General features: G+C 44.7%; 1 protein-coding gene across 2 annotated transcripts in view; it reads left to right on the top strand.

Annotated features, from left to right (window-relative positions):
* The first annotated feature begins 3,217 nt into the window (after window positions 1-3,217).
* Window positions 3,218-21,768, top strand: part of LOC109905193 (neuronal acetylcholine receptor subunit alpha-7-like) — a 70,920-nt gene continuing 52,369 nt past the window's right edge. The window contains exons 1-2 of one of the 2 annotated variants that reach the window (XM_020502429.2): window positions 3,218-3,274; window positions 3,519-3,671. In XM_020502429.2, coding sequence (XP_020358018.1) covers window positions 3,602-3,671 — 70 coding nt within the window. In that variant the 5' untranslated portion in view covers window positions 3,218-3,274; window positions 3,519-3,601. Of the gene's footprint in view, window positions 3,672-21,768 lie in introns of both variants that reach the window. The other variant, XM_020502428.2, reaches the window with a different exon arrangement.

The raw sequence follows: 21,768 nt of genomic DNA, 5'->3' as shown, positions 1-21,768 counted from the left end.
CCCATTCCATCACATCCTTAGGTGATGAGTGATGTGTTCAGGCCCTGCTAAAGCCAGGGCAGTCTTAACATGTGATGTGTCCAGGCCCTGCTAAAGTCAGGGCAGTCTTAACGTGTGATGTGTCCAGGCCCTGCTAAAGCCAGGGCAGTCTTAACATGTGATGTGTCCAGGCCCTGCTAAAGCCAGGGCAGTCTTAACGTGTGATGTGTCCAGGCCCTGCTAAAGCCAGGGCAGTCTTAACGTGTGATGTGTCCAGGCCCTGCTAAAGCCAGGGCAGTCTTAACGTGTGATGTGTCCAGGCCCTGCTAAAGCCAGGTCAGTCTTAACGTGTGATGTGTCCAGGCCCTGCTAAAGCCAGGTCAGTCTTAACGTGTGATGTGTCCAGGCCCTGCTAAAGCCAGGGCAGTCTTAACATGTGATGTGTCCAGGCCCTGCTAAAGTCAGGGCAGTCTTACCATGTTATGAGTGATGTGTCCAGGCCCTGCTAAAGCCAGGGCAGTCTTAACGTGTTATGAGTGATGTGTCCAGGCCCTGCTAAAGCCAGGGCAGTCTTAATGTGTTATGAGTGATGTGCCCAGGGCAGTCTTAACGTGTTATGAGTGATGTGCCCAGGGCAGTCTTAACGTGTTATGAGTGATGTGCCCAGGGCAGTCTTAACGTGTTATGAGTGATGTGCCCAGGGCAGTCTTAACGTGTTATGAGTGATGTGCCCAGGGCAGTCTTAACGTGTTATGAGTGATGTGCCCAGGGCAGTCTTAACGTGTTATGAGTGATGTGCCCAGGGCAGTCTTAACGTGTTATGAGTGATGTGCCCAGTCTACTGGAGAGTGGACTACACACTAGTCTACTGGAGAGTGGACTACACACTAGTCTACTGGAGAGTGGACTACACACTAGTCTACTGGAGAGTGGACTACACACTAGTCTACTGGAGAGTGGACTACACACTAGTCTACTGGAGAGTGGACTACACACTAGTCTACTGGAGAGTGGACTACACACTAGTCTACTGGAGAGTGGACTACACACTAGTCTACTGGAGAGTGGACTACACACTAGTCTACTGGAGAGTGGACTACACACTAGTCTACTGGAGAGTGGACTACACACTAGTCTACTGGAGAGTGGACTACACACTAGTCTACTGGAGAGTGGACTACACACTAGTCTACTGGAGAGTGGACTACACACTAGTCTACTAGAGAGTGGACTACACGCTAGTCTACTGGAGAGTGGACTACACACTAGTCTACTGGAGAGTGGACTACACACTAGTCTACTGGAGAGTGGACTACACACTAGTCTACTGGAGAGTGGACTACACACTAGTCTACTGGAGAGTGGACTACACACTAGTCTACTGGAGAGTGGACTACACGCTAGTCTACTGCATTAAATCCCATTAGTACAGCACATCTCATGTATAAAATATTTTTAAAATTAACATGAGCCAAGCAGCTTTGTCCTCTTTATCTAACTCCATCTCTCAAGCATCCCTCCCTCATCAGATTATTTTCTCACTCACTGTTTCACTCCCAACCTCCCCTTTGTTTCCACCTCTGTAAAACACCATATCTCTCATTTTCTGTCACACACACACACACACACACACACACACACACACACACACACACACACACACACACACACACACACACACACACACACACACACACACACACACACGGTGCTTGCTGACTCCTGTGGTCTGTCCTGCTGCCATATCGGATCTCGAGCTCACAGCGGTGCTCCTGCTGGTAAAGACCAGGCCACTGAGTCTCTGTCACTCTGGATATCACCTCCAACCGTGTGAGAGGGGGGGGGGGGGGGGGGGGTAGAGCGTGACAGAAGAGAGAGAGAGAGGGGGTAGAGAGAGAAATAGGGAAATGATTGAAAAGAGAGGGAGGACAGGCTAGGGCGTTTCAGACAGTCAAAGTCTATGTTCTGGAAGCTTGGCACTCAAAATCTCTCTCACCCTAGCAGCTCAGAGTTCAGAAAATTTCCCCTGTGACAGATCTGTCTACTCTGAGCAGAGTGTGTGTATTATTGCTTATCTCAAAGTGTGTGTTTGTGAGCATTATGTGTTTACTGCTCTCAGTGAAAGGAAAGTCCCCCGGGAGTATGGAAGGGATAAGGCGTGGGAGGCAGTAGCACATTGGGAACAAATTCTCCTGGTGTCTGGTGTGTTAGTGACGCTGAATGAGGAAACACACACACAAACTCGCACACTCAGACACACTTTGCCTCATCCCAAGCGGTGAAATGACAGAGCAAATTTAGACCTGCAAAAGAGTTCTAGATTCAGAGGGCGACATGGACACCTCGGCTGTCCCAGACAGGACAGACACGGCGCAGACAGAGACAGCACCACCAAGCACTGGACAGTTCCTGTCTGGTTCCCCCTCTCCCAACCGCTAGCCTATTGTGTGCAACGCGCATGTCAGTGTGCACAAATCAAACCGTCCTGCTGGGATCAAGACAACCGAACTGTAAAATAGCAAGAACAAACATGTCAATGTTGCTTTTCTTTAGATCGCTTTTTAAAGTAGTCTACAAATGGAAATTCCAGTTTGAGAGAGAGAGAGAGAAGGCAGCCAATTGGCACGCTTTATTGCGTTGAGTTTCCCCATCACCGTTTATCGGATTATATTCTCGTTTAAATTATTTATGGAATGGAATAATAGATCAAGATAATAGATCATAGGATAAACAGACCTAAATGAAGTTGATTAATACTAGAATGGCAAAAATGCCTTTTGACGGTTAGCACTAAACAATACTAACGTAGAGGAGTACCACCTTTTAGCCCATTCATCTATTATACTTTACTGTCTATGACCTATTCACTCCCTTCCTCTGTTTTTGCTAGCCTATAGGTTACAACTCACTCACAAGAACATTGATGGTCACATTTACTGTAAAACTATAAAAACCAGACTCTGACCTCAACACTAAGCCCCTTCTGAATCTATAAACTCTTAACGGGTCTTCACTAGTTACCACAGCCACAAAGTATATTTATTCAATTTCTCTTCTTAAAATTTGATTTTTTAAAAACGAACTCTAACCTTAGCCCTAACCTTAACTACACTGTTAACCGTATGCCTAACCTTAAATGTTGACCAAAAAGCGAATGTTCGCGTTTTCATGAATTTTGACGAGCCAATTTTGAGTTTGTGGCTGTGGTAAATAGTGGAAAGCCCTCTTAGCCGAGACGACGCGAACCCTGTCGCGCGCGTCGAACAGACCAGAGGAGCAGAGAGTCACGGAAAAGGTAAGCGAGCGAAGAGGGACATCCTAACGTCAGCCACAAGTTTGGTGTAAGATTCACATGGTCATCATATCATGTTAACCGACAATTCCGACACCGGGTAGTTGGATTTTTGTTATGCGCTAAATGTATTTCATTACAGCAGACTATCATTTGACAATGTATGAGAATGTGTTTTAAGCAGCGTGCACACGCAAATGTTGTTAACTATATCTACCGCGCTCACTCTCACCCTTTCCCAACCAAGTGCTCATATCCGAGCTGAGCGAGCAATTTCAATCTAGCCGCCAGTGAAGACTCGCGGGACGTCGGATTCCTGTGAACACAAGGATGCGGTGCCGCACGTTTTTTGGACGGTGTTCGATTGGGATCTATCTATGGATGGCGGTCCTTTTCAAAGGTATGGCGGGATCCAGGTCCACTTCTCTCTGTTGAACGATGTTGCATGTCTGTTTGGAGTATGTGGCGTCAATGTATGCCATAACCATGGTAGGCTAGTTACTCTGGTTTGAGTTTTGGGTGGGACACTAGCTGATTAAACTCCACTCGAAGTTCATCCGAAACCTCCTTCACCGTGGAGTGGAGTTTAGTCAGCTACGCGGGACACCAAAGCAGGCTAGGTCTAGTTTTTGGTTTTCCAGGTAGTTCTGGGCACAATTTTTTTTACAATTTGAAAGGAAGGAACACAGAAGGAGGAAATGTATATGAAAGGAAAGTGGCTTCTTCTTCTTCTTCAATGAAACCTGTTAGCTTTGATTAAAGCAGAAATACAGTTGTGATGCGGTTTGCTTTGGGAAGAGGCTACAGTGTTGTTGCGTTATTATACTTCATAGTGTCTTTTCCTTACTTGTCACAGTGCAGTCTGTTGTTAGGTACAGCAAGATTATGTCATCCATTCTAGATAGTAGGAGTTATGTACGATATAATATCATGCATGTACAGTCCATCATTTTGGAGTTCATGTAAAATAGTTAAATGTGTGTGCGCACGTTGTGCTTATTCATAGGGATAATGTAATTCGTTATTTTTCACTGCCCCGTTCTCCCTCCCCTCCCCAGTGGTGGATTTACCATTAGGCAGAAGAGGAAATTGCCTCAGGCCTCACATCATCAATGGGCCTCATGAGCTGGGGATAATTAATACAAATAACACTAGTAATATCTATTTTACCTTATCTTATAATATTTTTTTTTACCTTATCTTATAATAATTTCTCTGTTTGAGTCACTCCATGCCCTCCCCATCAGCAGGTTGATTCAGCAGCAGCAAAATCAGCAGGAAGCTTAAAAGTTGCAAAGGAAATGCTGAGAGAGTTTTTTTTTTGCCTGGACACTGTGGCCAGGTTAATTAAGACACATTGCTGACAAAAAGGGTCCCCCCCAAAAGTTAATTAATTAAAACAGCGGAATAATAATTCATAATAGATTGTTTCTTTCCATACATATATGTAGCCGGTGTGAAATGGCTAGCGAGTTAGCAGTGCACGCTAATAACTGTTCAGTCGGTGACGTCACTTGCTCTGAGACCTTGAAGTGGTTGTTTACCTTGCTCTTCAAGGGCCGAGGCTTTTGTGGAGCGATGGGTAACGATGCTTCGTGGGAGGCAGTTACAGATGTGTTCAGGGGTCCCTGGTTCAAGCCCAGGTTGGGGCGAGGAGAAGGATGGAATTATTAACACTGTTACATATATTTCATATCAATATTAATCCAAGTTTTTCTCATAATATTAGAAACAAGTGTCATTAATCATCCACATAATGGTACATAATAAAGGACTATTCCACACTAAAGAGTTTACCTGCATTGTTTCACGCAATGTCATTGCAAACGTGACTTTCATTGTCATTAAGCTGCAGCAACGAGGTGCTTTCAGGACGGGCAGAGAACAAGAAAGAAAGATAACATTTTTACATACAAATTATGTCAATTAAAGCATTTCTTTAGTAAAAAGACAGGTGCTGCTGATAATACTGCCATGGTCATCGAGGCAGAGGACATGTACTGTATGTGTGGCCCATGGCATGTCATACTATTTTTGGCCAGACAGCATCAGATACATGGGCTACATATAGTAATACAGAGGGGCGCTGTTTTGCTTGCTCGGATGCTTTCTCCGGTAAGACAGTTTTAGCCACTTGCGAATTGTAGGAACATTGACTGGTGCACAGTGCACTGTTCGGATGCTGGAATTATTTTGGATGAACGTGCCAAGGTAACCTACATTTTGAAGTGATTTGTTTGACAATCCTATGAACACATCATGACTGGTTGTGTTCATGACATATTGTAAGGTAATACATTTTTACAGGTAAATTACAAATGTTTACTATAAATCCATGAAAAAAAGGTTTTGGTGGGGTGGGGGGGCTCTGCATGGGGCCTCCAAAACACAACATCTCAGACACACCAGTAGGGTTGCTGTTCACATAGCAAAAACTGAAGCCGTCAGCAGCTCAGCCTTGTTAAAATACTGCAAACCAGAGGGTGGCAGTAGCGTTGTTTGGCAATGCGCGTCCGTGTGTGTTGCTTATGGTCTAGATTCCAACGTTAGCTAGCTAGCTGCGCTAATGTTGCTATTTTGTAGAAAGCCAGATTGCCACAGCCAGATAACTACCTAGCAAGATGATGAAGAAACAATTGAATTCACTCTCCATAATCCCATTCTGTCAGTGCCAGCCCATAGCCAAATGTTTGCCTATGGGCTGGCATAGCTAGCTAGCTAATGACACTGCACTAATTTGGCAGCTGTTTCATGGAAACTAGCTCATATTTAATTATAATGTCAATACTAGCTACAGTGGTTAGCTAGCTTGGAGGAAGTATTTAGTGTTGTGTGCACTTAGCTAGCTACTATCTCATAGCCTACATTGTATATAAAGTGTGACTGGCTTATCCGTGGATATACTGAGAAAATGTTCCTTTTTGTTGTCCCTCCTGTTGGCTCCCCCTGTGGAGGTTTGTGCTCTCTGATTGGCTCAAAGTCATATGGTTGGCAACTGACGAGCATTGCGATTCTACAAGTAGAAAATGGTAGGTTCGTCGCTACCAGGTCAGCACGCAGCAGGTACCATTTTTGTTTTAGCGAGAGAAGGAACGGCCTCCGACTGGGATGAGTACCTATTAGCAGTCTATCGGCAGTGAGATTCTCTGTGTGTTTCATGCATAGGCCTTAGTCCTCCCCTGCCCTTCGCTCCCCCTTAACATCCCTGACATCTGAGTCTACCTTATGCACTGTGACGCAGCACTTCACAGGGTTTAACAGAGGTTTTTGGCACAGAGGCATCTCTCCAGTGTGTTGCGTGTTACCGTCTCCACGCATTGTTTCATCGTCTCTTTGTGTGTATCAGTACACGGACACTCCCTGTCCTCACCTATCCACTCCACTCACATCACTGGCCAGGGGACTGAGGGAGGGAGAGAGAAAGTTACATTTTGAGTGCGTTTAGACAGTGCTTTGGTCTCAAGCAGACTTGTCCTACCATTGCCATTGTCTGATAGACAGACTGGTCTTTTTAACGGTTTGATTTATAATTGACGCAGACTAGCTTTTTCTAGACTTTACACTTCTTACTCCCACTCGGATCGGGCACTCTTGTGCATGAGGCCATGCAATGCATACAGGCAAGTGTTAGTGATCAAATCATTTACACATTAACTTTCAGTAATGGCTGATCTATGTTAATTTACAATACTTTCTGAAAGTATTCTATGAGATGAATCTGAAGAGTAAGATGAACTGTGGAGCAATGAAGAGATATTACTTTTACCAATGAAATTCTGTTTTTATTGTTTCTCTCTATACCTCCCTCTAAATCTCCCTCTAACCTCAATGGATCTATACAATATGTAGAGTTGCATTGCATCTGTCAATAAATGAATCTGTCTCTGATTCCTATGCAACACCTCACTCTTTCCCCTCTTCTCCCTCTCTTTCCCTCACCAGTAACTCCTGAGAGACTGTCTAGCCTCTCACTTTCTTTAATCTCTAGTTTATGTCAATTAAACCACATCCTGTGTATTATTGATTGGGTGTTTTTGTGGCTTTAATGAAGTGTTTCTTATGAGCGTAATGATGAGATCTATGTGACTTTAAAGAGGTGCAGCCAGCCTTTTGGTAAGGAATGCAGTGATGATAGACTCGCGCCCTGTCCAGGGGATGTACTTGTACCTCAAGCTTCCTCGCGCTACATAAACAGGCGCTTGTGCAAGGCTACTTACGCTGTGATTGGCATCCATAGGAGGAAGGCTTACAGTACTGCCCAGTAGCAGCATGGTAAAATACAGCAACTGCTTACATGGTATACATGTATGCTATGAGACATATTTTTCTGTTGCCTTTGAGCCAAAGAGGCTAATGAACTTTTGGATTTACATAACCAGCCTTGTTTTTTTTTATCTGTGTAAGAGGTCAAAGTTAATGTATATGAATGCAAATACATGTGTAGCAGCTGTGATGGGTCTGTTCCACTGTGGCGTGACATTGGATTAGATTAGGATTAAAGACTAGGGACCTGAGATGGAGGCTGGGTGGGTGGGTCTGACCACAGGAGTATAGATTGTCAACCACTCACGTCATCTCAGCCCAGCCCCTATACCGTCATTACCATGCTAGTTTACCCTAGCCATACCACATACCCCTAGTTTACCCCCACCATACCCCACCCACACTCTGAGCCCAGTGATGCAGGGTGGGAGAAGGGGTTTCAACAGTAGCAACACTCACACACATGAGTTAAAATGAAGAGTCAGCCTTAGAAAGCCACTGTTGCTTTTCAACTCCCTCGTGTGAAAATGTGTAATTTCTTGTGGCATTGTTTTTATGTTTGAACGCTCTCTACTGTCCCTCTCCACTCACCCCCCCCCCCTCTCCCACTCACTTCTCTCTGCCCTCCATCCCCCCTCCCTCCCTCCCCCCTCTCTGTGGGTGGGTTTGGGTGGAAAATAGGTCAGGGAATATGCACAACTATACTTTGATGTAAGAGTGAAGACACAACATCTGTACTAGTTGTATTCCATCTGGAGCCTCTACTACCCAACAGGATACTGACTGGAAAGTAAAACACTGATTGTTTCAGTAAAACACTGAACACAATCTTGAAAAATGTGCTTGAAATATTGGAACACTCTTCCTGTGGTCAAATCAATTCTATCTGTGTCACAAATGCCACCCTATTGCCTTTACAAGGCCCATAGGGCCCCCGACAGAAGTAGTGCACTATATAGGGAATAGTCGGAAACATGGCTCACTCGAGAGACGCTAACAGAGTCGGTGCAGCCAGCTGGTTTCTTCACGCATCGCGCAGACAGAAACAAGCATCTTTCTGGTAAGAAGAGGGGCGGGCGGGTATGCCTTATGATTAACGAGACGTGGTGTGATCATAACAACATACAGGAACTCAAGCCCTTCTGTTCACCTGACTTAGAATTCCTCACAATCAAATGTCGACCGCATTATCTACCAAGGGAATTCTCTTCGATTATAATCACAGCCGTATATATTCCCCCCCAAGCAGACACATCGATGGCCCTGAACTAACTTTATTTGACTCTATGTAAACTGGAAACCACATATCCTGAGGCTGCATTCATTGTAGCTGGGGATTTTAACAAGGATAATCTGAAAACCAGACTCCCTAAATTCTATCAGCATATCGATTGTGCTACCAGGGCTGGTAAAACCCTGGATCATTGTTATTCTAACTTCAGCAACGCATATAAGGCCCTCCCCCGCCCTCCTTTTGGAAAAGCTGACCACGACTCCATTTTGTTGCTTCCAGCCTACAGGCAGAGACTAAAACAGGAAGATCCCGCACTCAGGTCTGTTCAATGCTGGTCCGACCAATCTGATTCCACGCTTCAAGACTGCTTCGATCACGTGGATTGGGATATGTTCCGCATTACATCCAACAACAACATTGACGAATACGCTGATTCGGTGAGCGAGTTCATTAGAAAGTGCATCGGAGATGTTATACCCACAGCAACCATTAAAACATTCCCAAACCAGAAACTGCGGATTGATAGCAGCATTCGTGTGAAACTGAAAGCGCGAACCACTGCTTTTAACCAGGGCAAGGTGACCGGAAACATGACCGAATACAAACAGTGTATCTATTCCCTCCGCAAGGCAATCAAACAAGCTAAGTGTCAGTATAGAGACAAAGTAGAGTCACAATTCAACGGCTCAGACACAAGAGGTATGTGGCAGGGTCTACAGTCAATCACAGATTACAAAAAGAAAACCAGCCCCGTCGTGGACCAGGATGTCTTGTTCCCAGACAGACTCAATTACTTTTTTTGCTCGATTTGAGGACAATACAGTGCCACTGACATGGCTCGTTACCAAAACCTGCGGGCTCTCCTTCACTGCAGCCGACGTGAGTAAAACATTTAAACGTGTTAACGCTCGCAAGGCTGCAGGCCCAGACGGTATCCCCAGTCACGTCCTCAGAGCATGCGCAGACCAGCTGGCTGGTGTGTTTACGGACATATTCAATCAATCCTTATCCCAGTCTGCTGTTCCAACATGCTTCAAGAGGGCCACCATTCTTCCTGTTCCCAAGAAAGCTAAGGTAACTGAGCTAAACGACTACCGCCCCGTAGCACTCACTTCCGTCATCATGAAGTGCTTGAGAGACTAGTCAAGGACCATATCACCTCCACCCTACCTGACACCCTAGACCCACTCCAATTTGCTTACCACCCCAATAGGTCCATAGACGACGCAACCGCACTGCACACTGCCCTAACCCATCTGGACAAGAGGAATACCTATGTGAGAATGCTGTTCATCAACTACAGCTCAGCATTTAACACCATAGTACCCTCAACTCGTCATCAAACTCGAGACCCTGGCTCTCGACCCCGCCCTGTGCAACTGGGTACTGGACTTCCTGACGGGCCGCCCCCTGTTGGTGAGGGTAGGTAACAACATCTCCACCCCGCTGATCCTCAACACTGGGGCCCCACAAGGGTGCATTCTGAGCCCTCTCCTGTACTCCCTGTTCACCCACGACTGCGTGGCCATGCACGCCTCCAACTCAATCATCAAGTTTGCGGACGACACTACAGTGGTAGGCTTGATTACCAACAACGACGAGACGGCCTACAGGGAAGAGGTGAGGGCCCTCGGAGTGTGGTGTCAGGAAAATAACCTCCCACTCAACATCAACAAACAAAGGAGATGATTGTGGACTTCAGGAAACAGCAGAGGGAGCACCCCCCTATCCACATCGACGGGACAGTAGTGGAGAGGGTAGTAAGTTTCAAGTTCCTCTGCGTATTATTCCCCAACAGTACACATCACGGACAAACTGAAATGGTCTATCCACACAGACAGCATCGTGAAGAAGGCGCAGCAGCGCCTCTTCAACCTCAGGAGGCTGAAGAAATTTGGCTTGTCACCAAAGCACTCACAAACTTCTACAGATGCACAATCGAGAGCATCCTGTCGGGCTGTATCGCCGGCAACTGCTCCGCCCACAACCGCAAGGCTCTCCAGAGGGTAGTGAGTTCTGCACAACGCATCACTGGGGGCAAACTACCTGCCCTCCAGGACACCTACACCACCCGATGTCACAGGAAGGCCATAAAGATCATCAAGGACAACAACCACCCGAGCCACTGCCTGTTCACCCCGCTATCATCCAGAAGGTGAGGTCAGTACAGGTGCATCAAAGCAGGGACCGAGAGACTAAAACAGCTTCTATCTCAAGGCCATCAGATTGTTAAACAGCCACCACTAACATTGAGTGGCTGCTGCCAACATACTGACTCAACTCCAGCCACTTTAATAATGGAAATTGATGTAAAAAATGTATCACTAGCCACTTTAAACAATGCCACTTAATATAATGGTTACATACCCTACATTACTCATCTCATATGTATATGTATATACTGTACTCTATATCATCTACTGCATCTTGCCTTATTTATGTAATACATGTATCACTTGCCACATTAAACTATGCTACTTTATGTTTATATACCCTACATTACTCATCTCATATGTATATACTGCACTCTATACCATCTACTGCATCTTGCCTATGCCGTTCTATACCATCACTTATTCATATATCTGTATGTACATATTCTTTATCCCTTTACACTTGTGTGTGTATAAGGTAGTAGTTGCGGAATTGTTAGGTTAGATTACTCATTGGTTATTACTGCATTGTCGGAACTAGAAGCACAAGCATTTCGCCACACTCGCACTAACATCTGCTAACCATGTGTATGTGACAAATACATTTGATTTGATTTGAATAGGGTGCCACTTTGGACGCATTCTGTCTTCACAATGGGTTTTTGGGGGTATTTTAAAACACTTGTTTAGAGTTGTAGAACAGTGCACATGTATTACTCCTAGCCGTTTAAAAACCTCATCTATCACTGTGACATTATTGCGATATGGGTCCTTTGTTTCTTCACCTTGGGATGGCTTTCTGACAGGCAGTTAAAAGGACACCCGTGAAGGTCTGGGTTGCCATTAGTTACATCCTTTTGTCTGGGTTCGTGTGTGTGTGAGAGAGAGAGAGAGAGAAGTCCTTGTGATTTGCATACCTTACATAGCTGTGACTGTCTTCCCATCACTCTGCATTAATATCGCATGGTGTGTTTCGAGAGACAGAGCAGAGATTCTGGGGAGTGGTCGTGAAACACACTCTGTTCTGTCCCTTCCAGGGTCTAAACTCCGGCCCTTATGTCCCTTACTGTTTTATTTTCTGTTGTTCCTTTTGAGATTTTGGGTGTTTCTCAATATGCGTACGACCGTGCTCCGAGCACGCAAATTGGAGTACGGTAGGTTTAGAGCATAAGTCCAAATCAAAGTATGCGAAACGGGGCACGGATACGTACTCTGCTTGTACACATTTCGAAAAGCATGCATCGATGCAAGCCTCAACGAAAAGTATAGACAGAAATATGACGCAAACTCGTCAAAAACGACGCAAAATTGATTGAAATCAATGACGGCTAGCTCTAGTCTCAGGGAGTCTTGGTGCAGAAGGAGGAACTCTCATTCTAGGCTCCAGCCTGTGCCTTGTGTCTGGAGCTGAATGTGGGGTGCACATCTGAGCGTACCGACCCAGTAAAGAGTCTCAGATGGGGCATGATCATTGAGGAGGGAGGGATAGAGGGAGGCTGTCAGTCTTATCAGAGAGAGAGTGTGTGTGTGTGTGTGTTTTGGATTAGGCGGAGGCGGGGGGGGGTTGTCTTGTCTCAGCTTCTGTTTGCAGATGCTACCCAGAACAGAGGCCCTTTTCCTGGTTCATGTGCTTCAGGGTAAATCAGCTCACAATGAAGAACACATTAGAACACGGACAACGCTCTTTATACACCTACTTCCAAGGCGTCTACTTCCATCTACTAGATAATGCATTAGGACACTTCTTCTTTAGGCTTTCTCAGCCTACCAGTTCAGAGGCAGTTCTGTTTTAAAGCGAACAAACGTTACACACTATTAGGACGGTTAAACTTTTTTATTTGGGGCGGCAGGGTAGCCTAGTGGTTAGAGCGTTGGACTAGTAACCGAAAGGTTGCAAGATCGAATCACCGAGCTGACAAGGTACAAATCTGTCGCCCCTGAACAAGGCAGTTAACCCACTGTTCCTAGGCCGTCATTGAAAATAAGATTTTGTTCTTAAAACCCCTCTAGGGTATGTTGGACGCTAGCGTCCCATCTGGTCAACATCCAGTGAAATTGCAGAGCGCCAAATACAGAAATATTTACAGATACAGCAAGCGGACGCCTTAAAAGAGAGCGAGAGAGACATAGCTCTACGGTGTAAATCACAAGAAAGGGTCAGTTAGAGAGAGATTAGGACAGTGCGTTACAGGCCACTCACTTAATCTCTGTATCTCTTCTTCTCTCACTTTCTCTGCCTCTGTTTTCATCCCCTTGAGAGGCACACATGTAAATATTGAGTTTCACCACTTCGAGGTATTTCTCTTTCTTTCACACTCACCTACAGTATTGCTAATGAATCTCTCCTTTTGAGCGCTAGAGGGGTTATTCGGGGGAGCTCTGAGGTACCGGAACACATTGAGAAAAAAAGGGTCAAACACAACGTAGCAACCAAGTTGCCTAATATTTATGGTGGTGAAACGGACAGCACTCTCCAAGGTGCTAATTAATTAAAATAATTTCAGACATCACTGCAGTATGCCCGCAAACTTGAGAATAGCTGCGGGGCTTTACACAAGTCTGAATTTCTTATAGCCTCATTTTCTAGACATCAACGTACAGCAACATTTTTAGATGACACTGCAGACCACCCTCCATATGCACACATACTCAGCTGTGGGGCTCACCAGACCCGGGTTTCATATCATTTTCAAGACCTCAATGTAGCAGTAGAACAATATCTGAATAGAACTTCAAATGTAGGCTACAGCAGAACACACATATGAGAATATATAGGCCTCCTGCCTATGTGATAATGTGAAGCATATATTCAGATTACAAACTTGTTCTGTGCTGTGAAGGTAAAGTAACAGAAAATGTCCTACCTTCGTTTTCAAAACCTCCCACAATGACTCTCCCCATGTCAAGTCCGTTTAACTCCTGAGAGTCAACTTCAAATTAAAATCACATTTTATTTCTCACATACACATGGTTAGCAGATGTTAGTGTAGCGAAATGCTTGTGCTTCTAGTTCCGACAGTGCAGTAATATCTAACAATAATATCTAACAATAATATCTAACAAGTAATCTAACAATTCCCCAACAACTACAGTTGAAGTCGGAAGTTTACATACACTTAGGTTGGAGTCATTAAAACTCATTTTTCAACCACTCCACAAATTTCTTGTTAACAAACTATAGTTTTGGCAAGTCGGGTAGGACATATTCTGTGTGCATGACACAAGTAATTTTTCCAACAGTTGTTTACAAACATTATTTCACTTATAATTCACTGTATCACAATTCCAGTGGGTTAGAAGTTTACATACACTAAGTTGACAGTGCCTTTAACTTTTTTTGGGATAGGGGGCAGCATTTTCACTTTTGGATGAATAGCGTGCCCAGAGTGGACTGCCTCCTACTCTGTCCCAGATGCTAATATATGCATATAATTAGTAGTATTGGATAGAAAACACTCAGCAGTTTCTAAAACGGTTTGAATTATGTCTGTGTGTATAACAGAACTCATACGGCAGGCGAAAACCTGAGAAAAATCCAAGCAGGAAGTGGGACATCTGAGGTTTGTGGTTTTTCAAAGCTTGGCCTACCAAATACACATTGAGATATGGATGAAGTTGTACTTCCTACGGTTTCCACTAGTCAACGGTATTTAGAAACTTGAATGAGGATTCTACTCTAAAGGAGGGGCTCATTGAGTCAGTGGTCTGGCAGAGTGCCTTGGTCTCATGACGCGCGCTCCCGACAGAGTTACCTCTCGTTCCAGTGCTTTTCTGAAGACAAAGGAATCCTCCGGTTGGAACATTATTGATGTTTTATGTTAAACACATCCTAAAGATTGATTCCATACATCATTTGACTTGTTTTTAAAGCACCCTAATGGAACTCTTTGAGTTTTAGTCTGGATGAAGTGCCTGCTCCTCATGAAGATGGATTACTGCGCTGAACACGCAAAACAACAAGTGGCTATTTGGACATAAATGATGGAACTTTATGGAACAAATTAGTCATTTATTGTCAAACTGGGATTCCTGGGAGTGCCTTCTGATGAAGATCATCAAAGGTAAGTGAATATTTATGGTGTTGTTTCTAACTTTGTTGATTCCAAAATGGCGGATATTCCTCTGGCTGTTTTGGGTTCTGAGCGTCGTTCTCAGATTATGCTTTTTCCGTAAAGTTCTGTCGAAATCTGACACAGTGGTTGCATTAAGGAGAAGTCGATCTTTAATTCTGTGAAAAACACTTGTATCTGTTGTCAATGTTTATTATGAGTATTATCAAACAAAACATACATGTATTGTGTAACATGATGTCCAATGAGTGTCATCTGATGAAGATCATCAAAGGTTAGTGATTCATTTGATCTATATTTCTGCTTTTTGTGACTCCTATCTTTGGCTGGAAAAATGGCTGTGTTTTTTCAACTTGGCTATGACCTAACATAATCATATGTTATGCTTTAGCTGTAAAGCATTTTTGAAATCAGACACGATGGGTAGATTAACAAGATGTTTTGGACTTGCTGTATTGGAATTATTTATGTGTGAAAGTTACATGTTTCTAAAAAATTGAATTTCGCGCGCTGCCTTTTCGGCGGAATGTTGTCGAGGGGTTCCGCTGCGCTAGAAAGGTTAAACAGCTTGTAAAATTCCAGAAAATTATGTCATGGCTTTAGAAGCTTCTGATAGGCTAATTGACAGAATTTGAGTCAATTGAAGGTGTACCTGTGGATGTATTTCAAGGCCTACCTTCAAACTCAGTGCCTCTTTACTTGACATCATGGGAAAATCAAAATAAATCAGCGAAGACCTCAGAATAAAAATTGTAGACTTCCACAAGTCTGGTTCATCCTTGGGAGCAATTTCCAAACGCCTGAAGGTACCACGTTCATCTGTACAAACAATAGTACACAAGTATAAACACCATGGGACCACGCAGCCATCATACTGCTCAGGAAGGAGATGTGTTCTGTCTCCTAGAGATGAAAGTACTTTGGTGTGAAAAGTGCAAATCAATCAAATGTATTTATAAAGCCCTTCTTATATCAGCTGATGTCACAAAGTGCTGTAAAGAAACCCAGCCTAAAACCCCAAACAGCAAGCAATGCAGGTGTAGAAGCAACTCAATCCCAGAACAACAGCAAAGACCTTATCGACATAACCTGCAAGGCCGCTCAGCAAGGAAGAAGCCACTGCTCCAAAACCGCCATAAAAAAGCCAGACTACGGTTTGCATCTGCACATGGGGACAAAGATCATACTTTTTGGAGAAATGTCCTATGGTCTGATGTGAAACAAAAATAGAACTGTTTGGCCATAATGACCATCGTTATGTTTGAAGGAAAAAGGGGGTGGCTTGCAAGCCGAAGAACACCATCCCAACCGGGAAGCACGGGGGTGGCAGCATCATGTTGTGGGGGAGCTTTGCTACAGGAGGGACTGGTGCACTTCACAAAATAGATGGCATCATGAGGGAGGAAAATTATGTGGATATTTTGCAGCAACATCTCAAGAACTTGACAGGGAATTTTTAGTAGGATTAAATGTCAGGAATTGTTAAACTGCGTTTAAATGTATTTGGCTAAGATGTATGTAAACTTCCAACTTCAACTGTGCCTAATACACAAATCTAAAGGGGTGAATGAGAATATGTACATGTAGGTATATGGATGAGCGATGGCGAAGGTGCAATATATGGTATAAAATACAGTACATACATGTAATATGAGTAATGTAAGGTCCCGGCTTTGATGCACCTGTACTGACCTCTCCTTCTGGATGGTAAGCGGTGTGAACAATCAGTGGCTCGGGTGATTGTTGTCCTTGATCTTTTTAGTCTTTTCTGTGACATTGAGTGCTGTAGGTGTCATGGAGGGCAGGTCGTTTGCCCCGGTGATGCGTTGTGCAGACTCCTCCATCCTCTGGAGAGCCTTGCGGTTGAGGGCGGTGCAGCTGCCGTACCAGGCTGTGATACAGCCCGATAGGATGCTCTCGATTGTGCATCTGTAAAAGTTTGTCAGGGTTCTGTCTATGGACCATTTCAGTCTGCTGTCTCTTCATTGTTGGTAATCAGGCCCACTACTGTTGTCGTCTGAAACCTTGATGATTGAGTTGGAGGCATGCATGGCCACGCAGTCGTGGGTGAACAGGGAGTACAGGAGGGGGCTGAGCATGCACCCTTTTGGCCCTAGTGTTGAGGGTCAGCGAAGTGGAGATGTTGTTTCCTACCTTCACCACCTGGGGGCGGCCCGTCAGAACGTCCAGGACCCAATTGCACAGGGTGGGGTTGAGACCCATGGCCTCCCGCTTGCTGATGAGCTTGGAGGGTACTATGGTGTTGAATGCTGAGCTGTAGTCAACGAACAGCATTCTTACATAGATATTAATTTTGTCCAGATGGGATAGGGCAGTGTGCAGTGTGATGGCGATTGCTTGTGGCTGTGATGTTTAGCCACCTTGTTGTTGTTTTTACATCTGATGCATAGGATGTTAATTTACTGTACATTCCACCCACTCTTTTGCTCGTTTATTCCCTCATTTTTAGACCCAAGCTCCCTACCTTTTTGCATTTTGTACAGCCCAACTTTGAATTATGCATGACCAGCCAGGGCTTATACGTTTGCTTGTTCTTGAACTGCAAATTGCACCTGCTCCGAGCACTTCGTCGGTGGATGCACTGCCCCCCTCCCCCAGGTCCCCGTCTCCCTCTCCCACTGAGTCTGACTCACTAGGAGGCCTGCTAGCTTGTGGAGCTGCCGGTGGTGATGCTGAACTGGTGGGATTAGTATTGCCATCAGGAACAGTTTGCCGCTCACCACTCTCCTCCAGCACTGACATTTCCTTGGCTCGTTCTGGGTTCGATTCACCATCTTTCTCTGGATTTTTGAACTTGAAAAATGTCAAACTTGATTGCCTTTTCTTATCCATTTTTTATTTGGCTTTCCCATGATTCAAATTCAGTAGGGAGACGACTCTATGTGACGTGATTATGTAGGGACCTCTTCACTAGCTGACCACCACTACCAATACCTGTGTCAGGATCAGGTACTTAACCCACTGGCCCTCCCCATAACCTCTATGTACAAATATAAGAGCAGGTCTGGAATCAGTGTGGCAGGATAGGATTATTACATAGAAAGATCAGCACGTTTTTAAATGATGGTCTTTCTGGGGGGGTGGGAAAAATAACGAGGGGGCAACTTGATTTAATACTGATCGCTATGATTAGAATGTCTACAGTGCAAACAGTTAAATAATTAATAACTCGTGCCGCGAGAGGTACCGGATGCCGGAACAAACAAAGTCAAATCTGAGAGGTGCCGGATCCTGTTCCGGCAGGATCTGGCTGAAATGAAGCACTGGTCATGCCATGCGGCACTTTGGGGTGGACACTCACCTGTCTCGATCAATGACAGAAGACTTGAAATAGAAAAGATGGCGGCGCACTCTGTTGAATTACTTCAATGAGCAGAAAAGTATTTATTTTTTATAACGGAGCATTTTGTAAATTCAAATGGACCCCCTGCAACTGGACACAGACATTTTGAGACTCCTGTTTCCGCGAATCAAGGATGAAGACCGCATCGCCAAGCTAAGGTCGGCTGAAAATTCTCTGTGCTTCACCAAACAGTGCCTATTGTCATGACTGTCCTGATCAGATCAGATTATCTCTCAACCCCAATAGAGGAGGAGAGATCTAGGGGTCTGAAGATGTGAGGGTTTTATGACCCCTCACACCCATGGTAAATCTCAGGCCACAGACAAATTCCTTTGTCCTGTTACTATGGAGAACCAGCCTCATAACATTAAACATGAAATAAAGGGACTTTGGAACAATGGTTTCCGTCAGCCACAATGGTGGGCATGACGATAGATGGAATATGAAAATGTATGTTGTTTTGTTTTTAAAGGTTAATAGATGACGTTAATACGAAAACATTTTAACGTTAAGAGTTTTCCCAGTATATGTTTGATGTTTATACATTGTACGTTGTATGGAAAATGTCCAAATCAAAGAGAATGTTTTGGTAAAGATGAAATGTGAAGTTATTTGTTTAAAATTGGATTTGAGTAAAATCTAGACCTTGCCTCTTAACTTGGAACCTCTAAACCTTCAAGCTGCATACTGGACCCTATTCCAACTAAACTACTGAAAGAGCTGCTTCCTGTGCTTGGCCCTCCTATGTTGAACATAATAAACGGCTCTCTATCCACTGGATGTGTACCAAACTCACTAAAAGTGGCAGTAATAAAGCCTCTCTTGAAAAAGCCAAACCTTGACCCAGAAAATATAAAAAACTATCGGCCTATATCGAATCTTCCATTCCTCTCAAAAATTTTAGAGAAGGCTGTTGCGCAGCAACTCACTGCCTTCCTGAAGACAAACAATGTATACGAAATGCTTCAGTCTGGTTTTAGACCCCATCATAGCACTGAGACGGCACTTGTGAAGGTGGTAAATGACATTTTAATGGCATCGGACCGAGGCTCTGCATCTGTCCTCGTGCTCCTAGACCTTAGTGCTGCTTTTGATACCATCGATCACCACATTCTTTTGGAGAGATTGGAAACCCAAATTGGTCTACACGGACATGTTCTGGCCTGGTTTAGATCTTATCTGTCGGAAAGATATCAGTTTGTCTCTGTGAATGGTTTGTCCTCTGACAAATCAACTGTAAATTTCGGTGTTCCTCAAGGTTCCGTTTTAGGACCACTATTGTTTTCACTATATATTTTACCTCTTGGGGATGTTATTCGAAAACATAATGTAAACTTTCACTGCTATGCGGATGACACACAGCTGTACATTTCAATGAAACATGGTGAAGCCCCAAAATTGCCCTCGCTAGAAGCATGTGTTTCAGACATAAGGAAGTGGATGGCTGCAAACTTTCTACTATTAAACTCGGACAAAACAGAGATGCTTGTTCTAGGTCCCAAGAAACAAAGAGATCTTCTGTTGAATCTGACAATTAATCTTAATGGTTGTACAGTCGTCTCAAATAAAACTGTGAAGGACCTCGGCGTTACTCTGGACCCTGATCTCTCTTTTGAAGAACATATCAAGACCATTTCGAGGACAGCTTTTTTCCATCTACGTAACATTGCAAAAATCAGAAACTTTCTGTCCAAAAATGATGCAGAAAAATTAATCCATGCTTTTGTCACTTCTAGGTTAGACTACTGCAATGCTCTATTTTCCGGCTACCCGGATAAAGCACTAAATAAACTTCAGTTAGTGCTAAATACGGCTGCTAGAATCCTGACTAGAACCAAAAAATTTGATCATATTACTCCAGTGCTAGCCTCTCTACACTGGCTTCCTGTCAAAGCAAGGGCTGATTTCAAGGTTTTACTGCTAACCTACAAAGCATTACATGGGCTTGCTCCTACCTATCTCTCTGATTTGGTCCTGCCGTACATACCTATACGTACGCTACGGTCACAAGACGCAGGCCTCCTAATTGTCCCTAGAATTTCTAAGCAAACAGCTGGAGGCAGGGCTTTCTCCTATAGAGCTCCATTTTTATGGAACGGTCTGCCTACCCATGTCAGAGACGCAAACTCGGTCTCAACCTTTAAGTCTTTACTGAAGACTCATCTCTTCAGTGGGTCATATGATTGAGTGTAGTCTGGCCCAGGAGTGGGAAGGTGAACGGAAAGGCTCTGGAGCAACGAACCGCCCTTGCTGTCTCTGCCTGGCCGGTTCCCCTCTTTCCACTGGGATTCTCTGCCTCTAACCCTATTACAGGGGCTGAGTCACTGGCTTGCTGGGGCTCTCTCATGCTGTCCCTGGAGGGGGTGCGTCACCTGAGTGGGTTGATTCACTGTTGTGGTCATCCTGTCTGGGTTGGCGCCCCCCCCCCCCTTGGGTTGTGCCGTGGCGGAGATCTTTGTGGGCTATACTCAGCCTTGTCTCAGGATGGTAAGTTGGTGGTTGAAGATATCCCTCTAGTGGTGTGGGGGCTGTGCTTTGGCAAAGTGGGTGGGGTTATATCCTTCCTGTTTGGCCCTGTCCGGGGGTGTCCTCGGATGGGGCCACAGTGTCTCCTGACCCCTCCTGTCTCAGCCTCCAGTATTTATGCTGCAGTAGTTTATGTGTCGGGGGGCTGGGGTCAGTTTGTTATATCTGGAGTACTTCTCCTGTCCTATTCGGTGTCCTGTGTGAATCTAAGTGTGCGTTCTCTAATTCTCTCCTTCTCTCTTTCTTTCTCTCTCTCGGAGGACCTGAGCCCTAGGACCATGCCCCAGGACTACCTGACATGATGACTCCTTGCTGTCCCCAGTCCACCTGGCCATGCTGCTGTTCCAGTTTCAACTGACCTGAGCCCTAGGACCATGCCCCAGGACTACCTGACATGATGACTCCTTGCTGTCCCCAGTCTACCTGGCCATGCTGCTGCTCCAGTTTCAACTTCCACCTGACTGTGCTGCTGCTCTAGTTTCAACTGTTCTGCCTTATTATTATTCGACCATGCTGGTCATTTATGAACATTGAACATCTTGACCATGTTCTGTTATAATCTCCACCCGGCACAGCCAGAAGAGGACTGGCCACCCCACATAGCCTGGTTCCTCTCTAGGTTTCTTCCTAGGTATTGGCCTTTCTAGGGAGTTTTTCCTAGCCACTGTGCTTCTCCACCTGCATTGCTTGCTGTTTGGGGTTTTAGGCTGGGTTTCTGTACAGCACTTTGAGATATCAGCTGATGTACGAAGGGCTATATAAATAAATTTGATTTGATTTGATTTGATTTGGTACGCCCAGAGAATTGCCCTAAAGGCGGTTACGCCCACTTCTGACCCGAGGGTATAAAACCTGTGAGTGAAGAATTAACATATCAGACTAAGTGA

The sequence above is a fragment of the Oncorhynchus kisutch genome, linkage group LG15 (assembly GCF_002021735.2).
Source record: "Oncorhynchus kisutch isolate 150728-3 linkage group LG15, Okis_V2, whole genome shotgun sequence".
Classification (NCBI taxonomy): domain Eukaryota; kingdom Metazoa; phylum Chordata; class Actinopteri; order Salmoniformes; family Salmonidae; genus Oncorhynchus; species Oncorhynchus kisutch.
The sequence above is the reverse complement of the archived record's forward strand: the minus strand, read 5'-3'. Positions and strand labels throughout refer to the sequence as shown.